Source organism: Rhipicephalus microplus, chromosome 4, assembly GCF_043290135.1.
Source record: "Rhipicephalus microplus isolate Deutch F79 chromosome 4, USDA_Rmic, whole genome shotgun sequence".
Classification (NCBI taxonomy): Eukaryota; Metazoa; Arthropoda; class Arachnida; order Ixodida; family Ixodidae; genus Rhipicephalus; species Rhipicephalus microplus.
The window spans coordinates 48,466,475-48,479,916 of NC_134703.1; the positions used below are offsets into that span (position 1 = coordinate 48,466,475).

General features: G+C 45.4%; 1 protein-coding gene across 3 annotated transcripts in view; it reads right to left on the bottom strand.

The window, feature by feature from the left end:
- Nucleotides 1–1,345: 1,345 nt before the first annotated feature.
- LOC119171950 (beta-1,3-galactosyltransferase 1) overlaps nt 1,346–13,442 on the bottom strand; it is a 47,464-nt gene continuing 35,367 nt past the window's right edge. For 2 of the 3 annotated variants that reach the window (XM_075892709.1, XM_037422862.2), the window contains exon 2: nt 1,346–2,819. In XM_075892709.1, the coding sequence (XP_075748824.1) occupies nt 1,769–2,815 (1,047 nt within the window). In that variant the 5' untranslated portion in view covers nt 2,816–2,819 and the 3' untranslated portion in view covers nt 1,346–1,768. Of the gene's footprint in view, nt 2,820–12,029; nt 12,451–13,442 lie in introns of those variants that run through there. The other variant, XM_075892708.1, reaches the window with a different exon arrangement.

Here is a 13,442-nt window from a genome sequence, read left to right on the forward strand (position 1 = left end):
TCGACTAAAGGTAACAGGAATGCAGCGGTAATGAAAAACAGGGCACTGTGGAATTACAATAAGTATGATGTTGTGAGAGGAATATGGAAAGGGGTCATGGTTCCAGGTCTGACGTTCGGCAATGCGGTCTTGTGCATGAGATCAGAAGTTCAAGCAAGATTAGAAATTAAACAACGTGGAAAAGGTAGGCTTGCCTTAGGAGCTCACGGGAATACACCAAATCAGGGAGTACAAGGTGATATGGGGTGGTTATCATTTGAGAGCAGGTAAGCTAGCAGCAAGATAAAATTTGAGAAGTGATTGAGAAAAATGGGGGAGGAGCGTTGGGCTAAGAAGGTATTCAGCTACTTGTACATGAAGAATGTCGATACAAAATGGCGGAAGCGAACCGGAAAATTGACTGGTAAATACTTGGAAAACAGCAGGGGGCCAAACGAAAAAGAATTATTTCTTAAGAAGAAGGTGAAGGAAGCTGAGACCGATATGTGGAGAATTGGCATGATTAAGAAGTCCGCACTAGAGATCTATCAAACTTTTAAGCAGGAAATTGCCAAGAAAAGGATCAACGATAATACTCGGGGTAGTTCTCGACTGTTTGAGGCCAGGACGGGAGTATTGCGAACCAAGACATATCGGGCCAAATACGAAGGGGTAGACACGGTATGCAGTGCGTGTGGAGAGGAAGAAGAAACTGCCGAACACTTGATAATGTTCTGTAAAGGGCTTCACCCTATAGTACAGGATGATGGCGCAGAGTTTTTAAAGCACTGGGGTTTAGGGACAGTTAGGGCAAAATAGACTTTAAGCGGGTAGAATTAACTAGGAGGAGGTTATCTGATTGGTGGCTAAAGTCAAGGCATGAGTGAAAATTAAACCCTTCACTGCAAAGTACGAATCCTCAACCTCACTATTTAAGGGAAAAAAAGAAATCTAGTTTTTGGTTAATTAAGTATTTCGGCTTGGTGGCGCTAACCACCGCCCTATCTAAAGGGTACAGCCATATCCATCCATCCATCCATCCAGCAGCTGACGGACTCCCTATCGTACGCGTCGCTTCATAGAGTATTCATAGAGGAGAGAGGGGGGAAGGGGATGTGCATGCGCAGTGTGGGTGAGGACGCCATGGCAGGAATGGACAAAGCAGCGGCCTCTAGCTACTTCACATTTTAAAAAGAGGGGCAGATAGGTAGGTTGATAGGAAGATTCTTATACCGATTAGCCCTTACGTACTCACTCCAGTATTCAGTGAGCACAACACGAAGACGACATGATTACCCTTTATACTGGTCCTCGATTCTATACTGGATCAGGTCGTCAATTCAATGACTGACTATCGACGCCTACCAACAATACACTAATGATTTATTCACCACACATGACTCACTCGTGTTCACAAGGCTGTTTCGCGAAGTTTTCCCGTGCCGAAAGTGAAGTGATCACATAGCGTTCTATTTTTTTTTTTGTGGCAGTGTAGAACACAAAAACAAAATCATCGAACGATGACGAGAACGGCATTGACTGTACTCGTCATCGGAACCTACGTCACACTTCAAACAAGCACTCACACACCGTCCTTGTCCAACATTGAAATTCCGGGGCATCGTTTGTATTTTATACGTCGCCCGATGAACGTCCCGCGCTTTGCAAAAGCGCTTCAGGTGTTAAGTATTTCAGTCCCGTGACATGTCACTGCTTTTAAATACCACACTGTTCCACACTGTGGAAAAAAGGAACCATTCAACGAGAAGCTTCGCAACACGCATTAGTTTCACGAGCAGCCACTGAGCATCGCGTCCCACGTCCGTCTCATCAGATCTGACGTCATTCCGTGGCCCGTGAACGCGTAGGCCATTTTGCACGGATCCTTCACGTGCTGGCCGCAGCTGAACCTGTCGTCGGTCTCGGGCTTGACGCCCGCCGCGGCAGCGCACCGCCCCGTCACAAACACGTCCTCTAAGGGCACCCACTTAACTCTCGCCGAGACCACCAACAAGTCCTCCACAAGGTCCCCGGATATGACGTACCCAGCTCCCGCCACAAAGTCCGGGTGCGCCTTGGGCAATGTCCGCACGTCCACCGGGCTCACGGGCTGACCGGCACCAGCAGAGCGGAGCGGTGCGCCAGCGTGCCTCTTGATGCACCCTTGAATCCAGCGTCTTTGGTTGGCCATCTCGTGCTCCAGGTGGTGAACCAAGTTGTCGAGGTTCACGTACACGTCATCATCGGTCTTCATCACGTGCTCCACATTGGGGCAAAAGGAGCGAGTCCAGTGGAGCATCATGACGCTCTTGAGCGTCAAGTTGTCGTAGCTGTCCGTAAAACTGCCTTGCACGATGTCCCCATTGACCTGAGACTCAGCCTTGACCTCCATGTCGTGCGCGGAGCGTCCCAGCAGGAACATTACCTTGCTATTACGATGTGCCACGTACGAGGGGAGTCCCCAGGTGTCGCGTATGGCATTCCTCGCCTCTCGGTGGCTAGGAGCGCTCGCCACGAATATCAGGCGCCTCGGCGCGGCTTCGAAGCCCCGACAAACGTGCGAGGCGTCGATGACGTACGGATGAACGTAGGGATTGTCGTTGCCCACACTTTCCTCGGGGAGCTCGTCGAGGTCGTCGCGTGAGAGTACCTCATTCTGGAGGTGGTTGTCAAACTGCTGAGGCGCGATGAACAGATCATCGTCAAAAATGTCTTTGTCATCTTCCTGGACTTCTGTATGAAATGACCTGAACAGGATGAAAAGTGCTAGGCAGCCGGCGAGGATTGCGTAAGTGTGCAGCTTGCCGAGCCATCGCGGTAGCCGTAGCGGCGACATAGTCCTGCGAAAATAGAGTGAGAGCAATAAAAGTTAGCGAGGCATCAGGACAGCTACAGCTCTACATTTTGAACATATGAAATCTCTACCGACGACCCTGATAGCAGCCTTCATCATAAGCACCATACAACGAGAAATGACCACCACACAAAACTGTATATATCGAGTAGACTTTCACGCATGTGCACTGAAATCAGTATAGCCTTAACAGAAGACGAAATGATCTTCATGTGTGTTGTGGAAACCTCGCATTACTATGTGACCCCACAGTTATCTACAAGCAGGCAACAAAATCAATCAGCCCAAAACTTATTCATGTGAAGGTCACGTCACTTTTTTGTATGAGCTATAAAAAATTAACGTTATAGCCTAACATTTATTCCAAACATAGAGAAAAGGAACTCACAGTGTTGACATTCGATGTTGTTTCCACTCCTGGCTAAACTAAATATAATAAACTGAACGGGCTGGGCCAGATTCGCAGAGGCTTTCATTTGTAAATTGTTGGTTAGCCGGAATTACCATTACGACCAGCATCTGGATCAATGGAAACTTCCTCTTGCGAAGAACGCTACGGAATTCGCAAAAGAACACCAACAGCGGTTCATGAACTGAATCACTGCACTCACAAGTACAAGTTTAATAAAGTAGCCAAAAGTAAAACATGCGAGGAGGCCACTGCACTAAAGATGTCTGAAAGAGCTGGTAAGCGAGAGAGTAGTGTTTAGGGCGTCCAACTTTTAAATACACATTGCCATGGGGACATGAGTTTTGTACATTTTATATCAAACGCTTAAAGCTACATGTATTTGTTTTGTTTCTTCAGGTAATTTCTCATACCAGGGTAGCATCAGTGCAGTTACGATATAACTACAAAAAGCTAAACAAATCTCCAAAATCAGTTCAGCCAAAGAACAAACTCTGTTCTCTGGTTTCCTTATCTCCTCTGACCCTGTAGCAGCAACATCATTTCTTCCAACAGTTCAAGCTCTATCGCTGGGAGCGTTGCACTTTTGCACATGTCCGTAAAAAAGAAACACGGCAGAGGAAGGGAAAAAAAGGGGAACACGTAGTGGGCAAGCGTATATCGAAACGGTTCGCTTCCCACGCTAGGCTTATCGGCGACTGGATTTCGTCTTGGAAGAGCGAGCACGCTGGATTCCTGCGCAGTCGCTATCAACACCACACCGACTTTCTCAGGCCAGCAGAGCTCCGCAGGCCGTAGTAAATAGCTCAGCACCCAGGAGCCAAAACTTCCGCCAAGTTGCGAGCCATAAGTTATGCACGCGCGCTTTGTATCTGTAAGCCACGCGGATGAAAAGAAAGGACAAAAAGGGCCTCTGCTTTTTGAGAAATAAGCCGCCGTGTGCTTCTCTTACACGGGGCATGTACCTGCTTTACGAAAATTAACTTCACCCTAGGGAAGAAGCACAATGCTTCGTTCTTTTTCCTTCCCTGAGAGTGTTTGAAGTTATGTATATTCCACAATCCGATACTTCGCAGATCACGAACTCACCAATATGTTAGCCGCAGGTATAATATACGATACACTTTGACAGCGGCGGCCCGAACTTCACTTAGAAGATCCCGAACTACATGAAGCTACAGTGTTCTGCAGAAGGAATAAAAATGCTAAACTCATTGGCCAAAAATGCTGCCCTATGTTTGGTTTTATCGCTAAAGCGTATAAAAAGGCACCCAATATATCTCCAAATTGTAAAGCAGGTTCACGTGTTTAGTCTTGCGCTTTTTTCAACTGTCTTAGATAGAAGAGAAGTGGAAAGACTAAACTTTGCAGACTGCAAACATGTACCCACGTAACTTTTTCTGTACCTTCACTCGGTCGGTGGAGCCTACATATTGTAATGCTGACGTTCGCGAATCTGTTGGTGGTTATGCGGGAAGCAGATGGGCCTAAAACCACTAGTTATTTTATGTCATGTAAACGCATACCTTGTTTTTATCTAGAACGCGTTCTATTGCCTACATTAGGAACGTTGTGGTCCCTATAGCGGGCACAGTCCAGTTATTCATTTCACAGTGAAATAAACGGAAACGATTTGATACAACACGCATGTTGGAATCTCTGTGAGGCGAAGTTTCGTTAAGCGCTAACTTAAATGCTGTAAAACAAAATGCTATATGCGCACATTGACAACTGTGCTTGCAACGTGTAATCCTATACAATATTTCATGTTTACGTACCTCACAAGTCACAATATTGATGGGATGCAGTGTTACGTGCTTTAACGTTTAGAAGCAGAGATGCAAACACCAGTTCATAGAAATGCACGGTGTGGAACGGCGAATGAGTCATGTCATGAAGACTGCGGTGATGTTTACCGAAGGAAAGAATGGTTTGTACAGAAGATGCATGCTGATGGAAGTACGACTCGGACAACCGGGGTAAGATCGACCTTATCTTTACTATTTACGACCCCTTGGCGTAACTGAAAGCTTACGCTATTAAACACACATCGTGACGGGAATATGGCTTGGAGCGCGTGTGACATGCCTATTCTGCGAGAGTGCAGCCACGGTCAGAAAAGTTGGAGTGAGTTCGCCGACAAAGCTTCTCTTTACTAGAAAAGAATAATCAATCACAAGACTGTGAATTTATTGCTCACGTGGCCCTGCGTTCATCAAGGTTATACCACATTTACACACTTACGTACTCCGCGAACTACGACTTCGACACCCTCAGCTCACACCGTGTAGGTATTACTATTATTATTCACAAATACAAAAAAAATACACGAGAAGGAGACAGCCCGCCTAGAACTGCCACCTATAGAGTGGCACAACGACTGCCTGCTCCTTACGGAGGAAGGAAGAGAATGAGGAAAGAAAAATAGGAGAGAAAAGAAAAAAACTGTCGAACATTTCAAAAAGGAAGTAAAAACACAAAAACATGCCATATATATTAGCATGCATGAAACGACTGTGCAAACAGTACTCTTATAGGCAAAACAGACCAATGCCTAAATCACCATCGCAGAGAGCACTAAAGGTATTTGATTCAAGCTAAGCTAGACGAATGAATCAGTTCTAAAAGTGCAAGTTCCGTTCATGCATGGATCCCCACCGGGTTCGGATCGGCATGCTTGTTATCTACCCGACAAATATTATCGTTCGATTGTATTGCCTTCTTCAAATACAAGAACAGTGAGATTGCAAAGGATTTCAGCGCAACTTCAGCAATATCGCGTTCATGCTGTTGGCAAGATACTATCCTGAGGATTGCTATCAGTAAGCTGCTTGCGATGCTTCACTTTTCGTTCAATTACTTCCTTATCTAGTCCCAAGATTATAGTATACTGTAACTAACTCAAGCATTGCTCACATCACCATAAACATCAATGCCTTTTTTGCGTGACCTTGCATGAATGAGCGGATAGTAGAGCATCCTATTTGCAACCCCTGAGAGCTAGGTTAACATTTAATTTGGCATAACGTCTTGACTACTTCATTTGTCTTTTGACTACAGAATAACTATATATCAATAGCTTTACTTTCCGGATTTTACGATATATTCACCTTGGTTATCATGCTATTTTGTCTGCGATCTTTTGTTTTCGTCATTCTCGTCAACAATCATTCAACCACCATTTACTGGTCTCTATCACGGAAGCATTCAGGTTTCGTATGTCATTCTTAAAAGCCACGTCTTCGTAAGGGCTAGTATCCAAACAAATACCCAGTCATCTAGGCAACTTAGCATCCAATAAAATAAATAAATAAATAAATAAATAAATAAAAGGTTTCGTCACTTGCCTATCGCTTTCCTATTGCAAGTAAATGCATTCATCCATTTCCTGCAGCTTCTGTGTAGACGAACGTGCACCGAGGGTGGTTCGAAAAGCAAAGTATTATGACCCACCACGAACGGCGTAATTACCGTGTTAGGCACCTTTGCTACCCGTGTAACAGGAAACGATCAGAGTGTGCAAACGCCTCCGAGGCATGCACGATCTCTCGTGCATCAGCGCGCTGAAATATCAGCCGCATGGAAGCTCCGCTAATGCGAACGTGGTCTACAGTAAAGGAAACAGTGTACCATATATTATAGTGCTGCTGTAGGCTTTCTGGACAACACGAAAAAAATAACAGCGCTAGATGTATCGTACAGGAAACAATTCAGGAGGTGGTTTCTGAAAGTGCTCTACATCTCTGTGTTTATATTTTGGGTCTCCAGCTCATAAATAAAAAATATATAATTAAGAATCAATAATTAATTAGTACGCGGAGAAATAAAAATTAGCCTGAGTGCCTACAGGCTAGTGCGAGTAGTATTCGCTTGGTTCGATTCGCCTCCTAAGTGTCTTTCACTTACAAATTCTTGGGTCAAGTTATGTGGGACAACCAGTATAACGCAGAGCGAAAGAGCATACTTCTCTTATCAATATGATAAGCACCATTAAGCTGTAGACATTCTCCCATTTTTGTATTCGTAATTTTGTATTACTTACCTCTACAGCTTTCGTGATTGATTTCCTGATAGCACTTGCCAAAGTGTTGCCTATTTACTGCATCGCTGTTAATACAGTGAGGTATCCCGCTTCGCTTTACTATGCCTACTCACGGTAAGGGATGCAGGCCCAGTCAAAGCTACTTTTGTTCAGCCCTTTCCTATACGCCCCTTAAATTTGAATCTTTTTCTACAGTGCAACTGTACAACATTAATTTTTTTAATTAAAAATTCGGCAGGTCCCACGCACCTAGGAATCGGCGTTATGCGAAGCATATGTGGAGGCAAAGTGACTGTGTTGCAATTTTATTGTGTTGCAATTTTATTTTTCTTTCACGTCATGAAATGACGGTAAATACATGTGCAAACATTGCACGCACAGACATATGTTGAAGAGTTGCAGATGTGAACATAACCAGTTATTTGCACTTGCGCAATGATGCCAACTGGGACATACGTATTAGCAACACCAGAAGCTGATATGAAGCGCTGATGCTCGCGAGGATGCTGGCCCTGAACACTGCCACATAATCAACCTCAGCGCATGGCAACTAGCCACAATTGACATTAACCCAACGTGACGGATGTATGAAAGGATCACATTTGTAATGTTTATAAAATTGGGTAGGCAGCATTGCAACCACTATTAACGTTTCACAAAGATTAACGTCTATTTGAAAAGTAGTTCCGAGAACTGGCGTAGCTCTGTGATAAAATGCTTCATTGCCACACACAATGCTTGGGTTCGATTCCAGCTGGGACTTTGACATTTGCTCTTTGCATTTCGTGGGTCGACGGATATTTTGGATATTTCTTAACGCTCGCACGTTAAAATTGCCCATTTGTGTTCTCGCCGTGCCTGGATAGATACTAAGGGTCAATCACCTGTGGCACATACCCCCATACCAGCGGCACATACCCGCCCGTGCGTATGTGCCACTGTCTGGCGGGACGTGTTTGAAGACGTACGTGACAGGATTGTGACATTATTGAGGTCTTGAGCAGCGCGTCTTATTCGTCAAACCATCTTACCTCCTATGCTAATTTTGGTTCACACCAAGTTAAGGGGGTGACCACGAGAGCACCCAAACGTAAGCGGCTAGATAGATAGATAGATAGATAGATAGATAGATAGATAGATAGATAGATAGATAGATAGATAGATAGATAGATAGATAGATAGATAGATAGATAGATAGATAGATAGATAGATAGATAGATAGATAGATAGATAGATAGATAGATAGATAGATAGATAGATAGATAGATAGATAGATAGATAGATAGATAGATATGCTCAAGGTCGCCGAAGTTCGCTAAGGAATGATTCGCATTTTAAAAAAAAGTACAACGATTATTCTTGGTTGAAAAATGAATGAAATGAACACACACAAGCAACCAGATTGCTCAGTTTGCCGTTTTGATTCAACATGTAACGCTAGGCGAAACCTAAATTCGCCGGTGCTATGCATGCAGGCTGAATACCCCAAGCCCGTATGTGCCATACTAATTGGGCTAATCTAACTAAGCTCTACTGGTCCACTGAATATGAAGAAGGGAACACACAGACGGCAAACACCAATTAGGATGTCTTGACTAATGTAAATAATAGTTGGGAAACACTTTAACGAATCATCAGAATTAACTAAGCGATTAACACCAGGGTCGCACGTCTCAGCTTCATCATCTATACTTAGTGCTTGGATAGTGATTTTGTTTTGGTTTCTTTTTCCAATACTATTTGGTTTCTTGAAACCATTTTTTTTTTTTGCTTTCTTGAATTTTGGCCGAGGAAACGGCTGTCGTTTTCTGTGCATAAGTCTTCTCCACTTTTGTGCCACAATTTTTGAAGGTGCATCGTTTTATGCGCAAAAAAGTCAAGTTTGCAGGCCAGGTGCGGTTTGCTAAGCAAACGAGGCTCTCTGCTCAACCATCGCTGCAGACTTTGCGTAGCGCTTCACAGACAGCCACATCCTAGCGTCAGAGGCACGTCCAAGCCAGACAAATCGCGCCAGCAGCAAACACCATCATTAAAAGAACATAAATAACAAGGTAAAAAAAAAGAAGAAGCAGCAGCAACAGAAGCGACAACCACAGACGCTCTCCACCACCTTCAAAAGGAACCGCCACGTCACTGTGTTTTATGGGCCCGGGCCCTTACCGCACAAAGGGAAATCCATGCCTGCTTCTTACTTTGCCGTAAAGCACTTCCTCATTCTGTAGCGCATTTGCCTGGCATATGACCTTGCAAAGCGAGGAAGTCACGTCTATGTTTTTTCTTTTTTTCGGAACTCGTTTTATCTTACAGTTCCGGGTCCGTTTTCGCGTAACCATCTGACACTAAAAACGTTGGGAAAACTCTTTTAGCATATTCCGACGCTGGACATGCGTTTAAAACAGCCGGCTGGTCAAACCAAAAGTCACTTACGAAAGATAAGGTAAGCGAACTGTGCCCCAGCTACGTTCACCTTTTGATTTCCTAACTTTCAAGAACTTTCTAGGAGGTGATGAAAAGATCATTCTGGGAACCGTATGCAGATTAAAACATGAATTGATAAGCCTGTTCATAATGCGCAAACTGGCAACATACACTTTCATCTAAGCTTTTAACCTTCTCATCTCTTTCAATACACCCTTACTTTACCAATGTGCTGGGTAGCAAACCGGAAACTCGCGCCTGGTCAATCTCCCTGTATTTCCTATTGCTCTCTTTATATATAGGACGATAACAAAGAAAAACAAATTATGACTCAAGTTTCCGCCAGAAAAACATTGTCCGTTACAGACAGACTCGTTCGTTCGGTCAAGCTTCGACCGAACAGGTCGATTCAACGCTATACAAACGTTTTGTGTAAATGCGGCCACTTCTTTCACGGTATTTTTGCTGCCTCTTAAAGCTCATAGACCTGCGACGGAGTTATCAGGTACCTTTAGAATAGCTCCAAACTTCGCGTTAGCGTTTCTCGTCACCTGTGCGCATGCGTCGTACGATATTCTCATGTGGGCCCCCGTTAAGTGACGGAAATAGTGGACGGCCGCAACGGCCGCTATCTTTGCGCACGCTATTTTGAAGCTCACTATTAAGGGCTCAAGCTTGAAATGTCTCACCAAATGCTACAATTTAAGATCGTCGATTTGTCTATAGGGCGGGCCGATCATGGAAGTCTTGCAAAACGACGTTAGGTCCCGAAAGCTTTCGCAGGAGGGCGGGGGAGAATCAATACATCGACTGAGAAGAAAAAGTGCTGCGATCGCCTTCCAGTTGTGTTAGGCTAATTCATAAAGGACCCTTGTTGTCTTTCTTTCTTTCTTTCTTTCCTTTATCATCGGTCTGCGAACCCTCTACGGGGACATTCTCTGTATACCTTCAACAAGATCACTACCCACAGCCAGATGAGTCGCATGGCTTTCCCCTTGCCACATCGAAATCTCGCAAAGCCCCAGGCCGTGGCTCTTAGGCTCCTGCAGTCATAATCCACATTCTCCGTCTTCAGCAGCTACACGGATGTCTCCCCTCTGTGTCCTGACTGCTGGGCAGTTGGCAATAGGAGTGCCCCTCTTTGCAGCACCATACGGGCTACCGAATGACGGCGGAATAATTTCGTCCCTTTCTCAATAGTCACAACTGGTTGTCCAGAAAGCCCACGATGCGGCAGTGAGGTTTGGCCTTCGTGTCCCAACGTGGGAACGGCCCGCAGGCGCGCCCCAATAAAACTGAGTGAAGTTCTTGTGGACCCAAACAAACGTTACTATCTATCTATCTATCTATCTATCTATCTATCTATCTATCTATCTATCTATCTATCTATCTATCTATCTATCTATCTATCTATCTATCTATCTATCTGTCTGTCTGTCTGTCTTAACTCCATCCGCCTATGAATGGTTTACTCACCAGCGCTTCCACTTTGTGGCGACACACATTTATGAATGGTTAGAAGCTTCCGGCACATATTATTTTTTTCCTATTTTCTCTTATTCTAGAACAAAAGCAGTACCTTGGCTGAAAAGCATAGGGCGAGTTTAACGCAAGCAACGCAGGAATCCTCATTGCACAATGGTACAGAAAAGCTTGACGGACAATTTTATTGTCTCCACCCGCTATATATACCTGGTGATTTTCTTGAGAGAAACAAATGCTACCCAAAACAAGAAACGCGAGGGTGGAGAAAAAATGCATTGAAATTGTGACGTGCGTATTATAAACCAAAAAAAAACTCACAGAATGTGACAGATTCTTGACTTCTGACTTTCGGGACCACGCAGATTTTGTAAACTCGTACCCGTCGTGTAAGCTTGGCGGCCGTCGTGAGTGTGAATGCTGCCGAAATTCGAGAACGTGTTTAGGCGGAGGCGAAACGCAAGAACACCCGTGTGATTAAACCTAAGTGCACTTGAAATAACCCCAGATTATCACAATCAATCCGTAGTTCTCCAGATGTCGTAATACCCTAATCATGTCGTGGTTTAGGCGCGTGAAACCCAAATTTTCTTTTTCGGTTGAGCCTCAAGAGTACAATTCTCGCTTTATCTTTTTCTCTCTCTCTCTCTCTCTTTTTTTTTTTTTCTTACGTCGCGTAACTGATGAATCGGCGGCCTCGGCGGCACTCAGTTACTTGGACAGCGTCGAAATGGCGATTAATATTCGTCAAGTGGTTGAGACAGTAAAAGAAATATGAAGCGTGAGATGGAACCGTGTCGCAAACCTAGTCACCAAAGATACAAACAGGGGAACCACTTTCTTACTGCGTTCTCAGCAATACGTCGACGCCTTCTTCGCCACCTTCAACGCTGGCCGCACTTTTAGAGTTGTGGCGCCGGCGCCGCGCGCGAGGCATCCCGACAGCAGCCCCGGAGGAGTAGAACAACAATACCGTCCAGTCTCCCGTGCGGACCAGAGCCGGACGCAGCACGTGCTCGGGTCACTGGACGAGCTGCAGCGCTGACCACGAGCGCTTCCGGTCGACCCGTGGCGCCACGTCCGCTTCCGACTCCGACTACGTCGTTTTTCTTCCGCATGGCACGACGCTCCACACAATGGGTCAGGGAAAGGCGACGCTGAGGAAACCCACTCGCTGCCCCGAACAAGCTCGGCTCCGTGCCGGCATCCAGCTCGCCGGCGTCAGCCGCCGTCGACTGCTGACGCTGATTTCAACGTCGTGCATCTTCCCGCGAAAGAGCGGCTGAATCGCGCGATACTCTCGTTCTCTACGTGCCCTCCATCTTTCACCTCCCTCTCCCTCTCCGGTACTCCGACGTAACGCCCTCGCGTTTCTTTATATTCGTTCTCGCACGTCCTCCTCTTGCCGTACAAGTCACCAAGGCCTCCTCGAGTCACGATGCATGGCGTTACGTGTACGGCTTGCTGTCTCTGTTGCGTCTAAAGCTGCGGTGTTGTGGCGAGACCAACGGTAATGGAGCGCCGTAATGTTTATGCACTGAATCCTGACGGTCTGAGCGTGGCGCGCCCCCTTAACCTTTGAAGTAATCACTTTCCTCGTCACGGTATACGCGCGCTTATTTCCTCGTCTCCGTCTGCCTCGGCTTCCGTAATGCACACACACACACACACACACACACACACACACACACACACACACACACACACACACACACGTGCCCACACGTGCCCACACACCCTACTTCTATTATTATTATTTGTGTCGTGTTCAAACTATACCACAATGATTGAGATTAGGAGCGCATGCATAAAAGCCAAGTAAATAAAAAACCCACTTAGCTTGTTAAACAGAACCCGTTTAGCTTGTCTGTTAGGAGTCGGCAATCGTCTGCTCCCTCAACCCAACGTTCAGTAACAGTGTAATGCATGTGTCTCCTTACCCGCCTCCTTTAATTAGCCTTTGCGTGTACTGATGTTGGGCCGTGGGTCAATCCTAACTAACCAATTATTAATTTAACGATGTCTTACCTTTCCTCATTTTTGTCTTCTAAGAGCTATGTTCCATATAAAAAGCACTGAAAGGTACAAAGCTGCAAACAGTAGGAAGCCCCTCCGCATACATTCATCCGTTAAAAAAACACAGAATATTTACAGGAAGCGAGCCACAGCCGAGCTTCAACCAGGCTTCCGCAAGGTGACATGCAACTCTTCTGGGGTTTCACATGCCATAACTACAATATAAGGCATGCTAGTGTTTA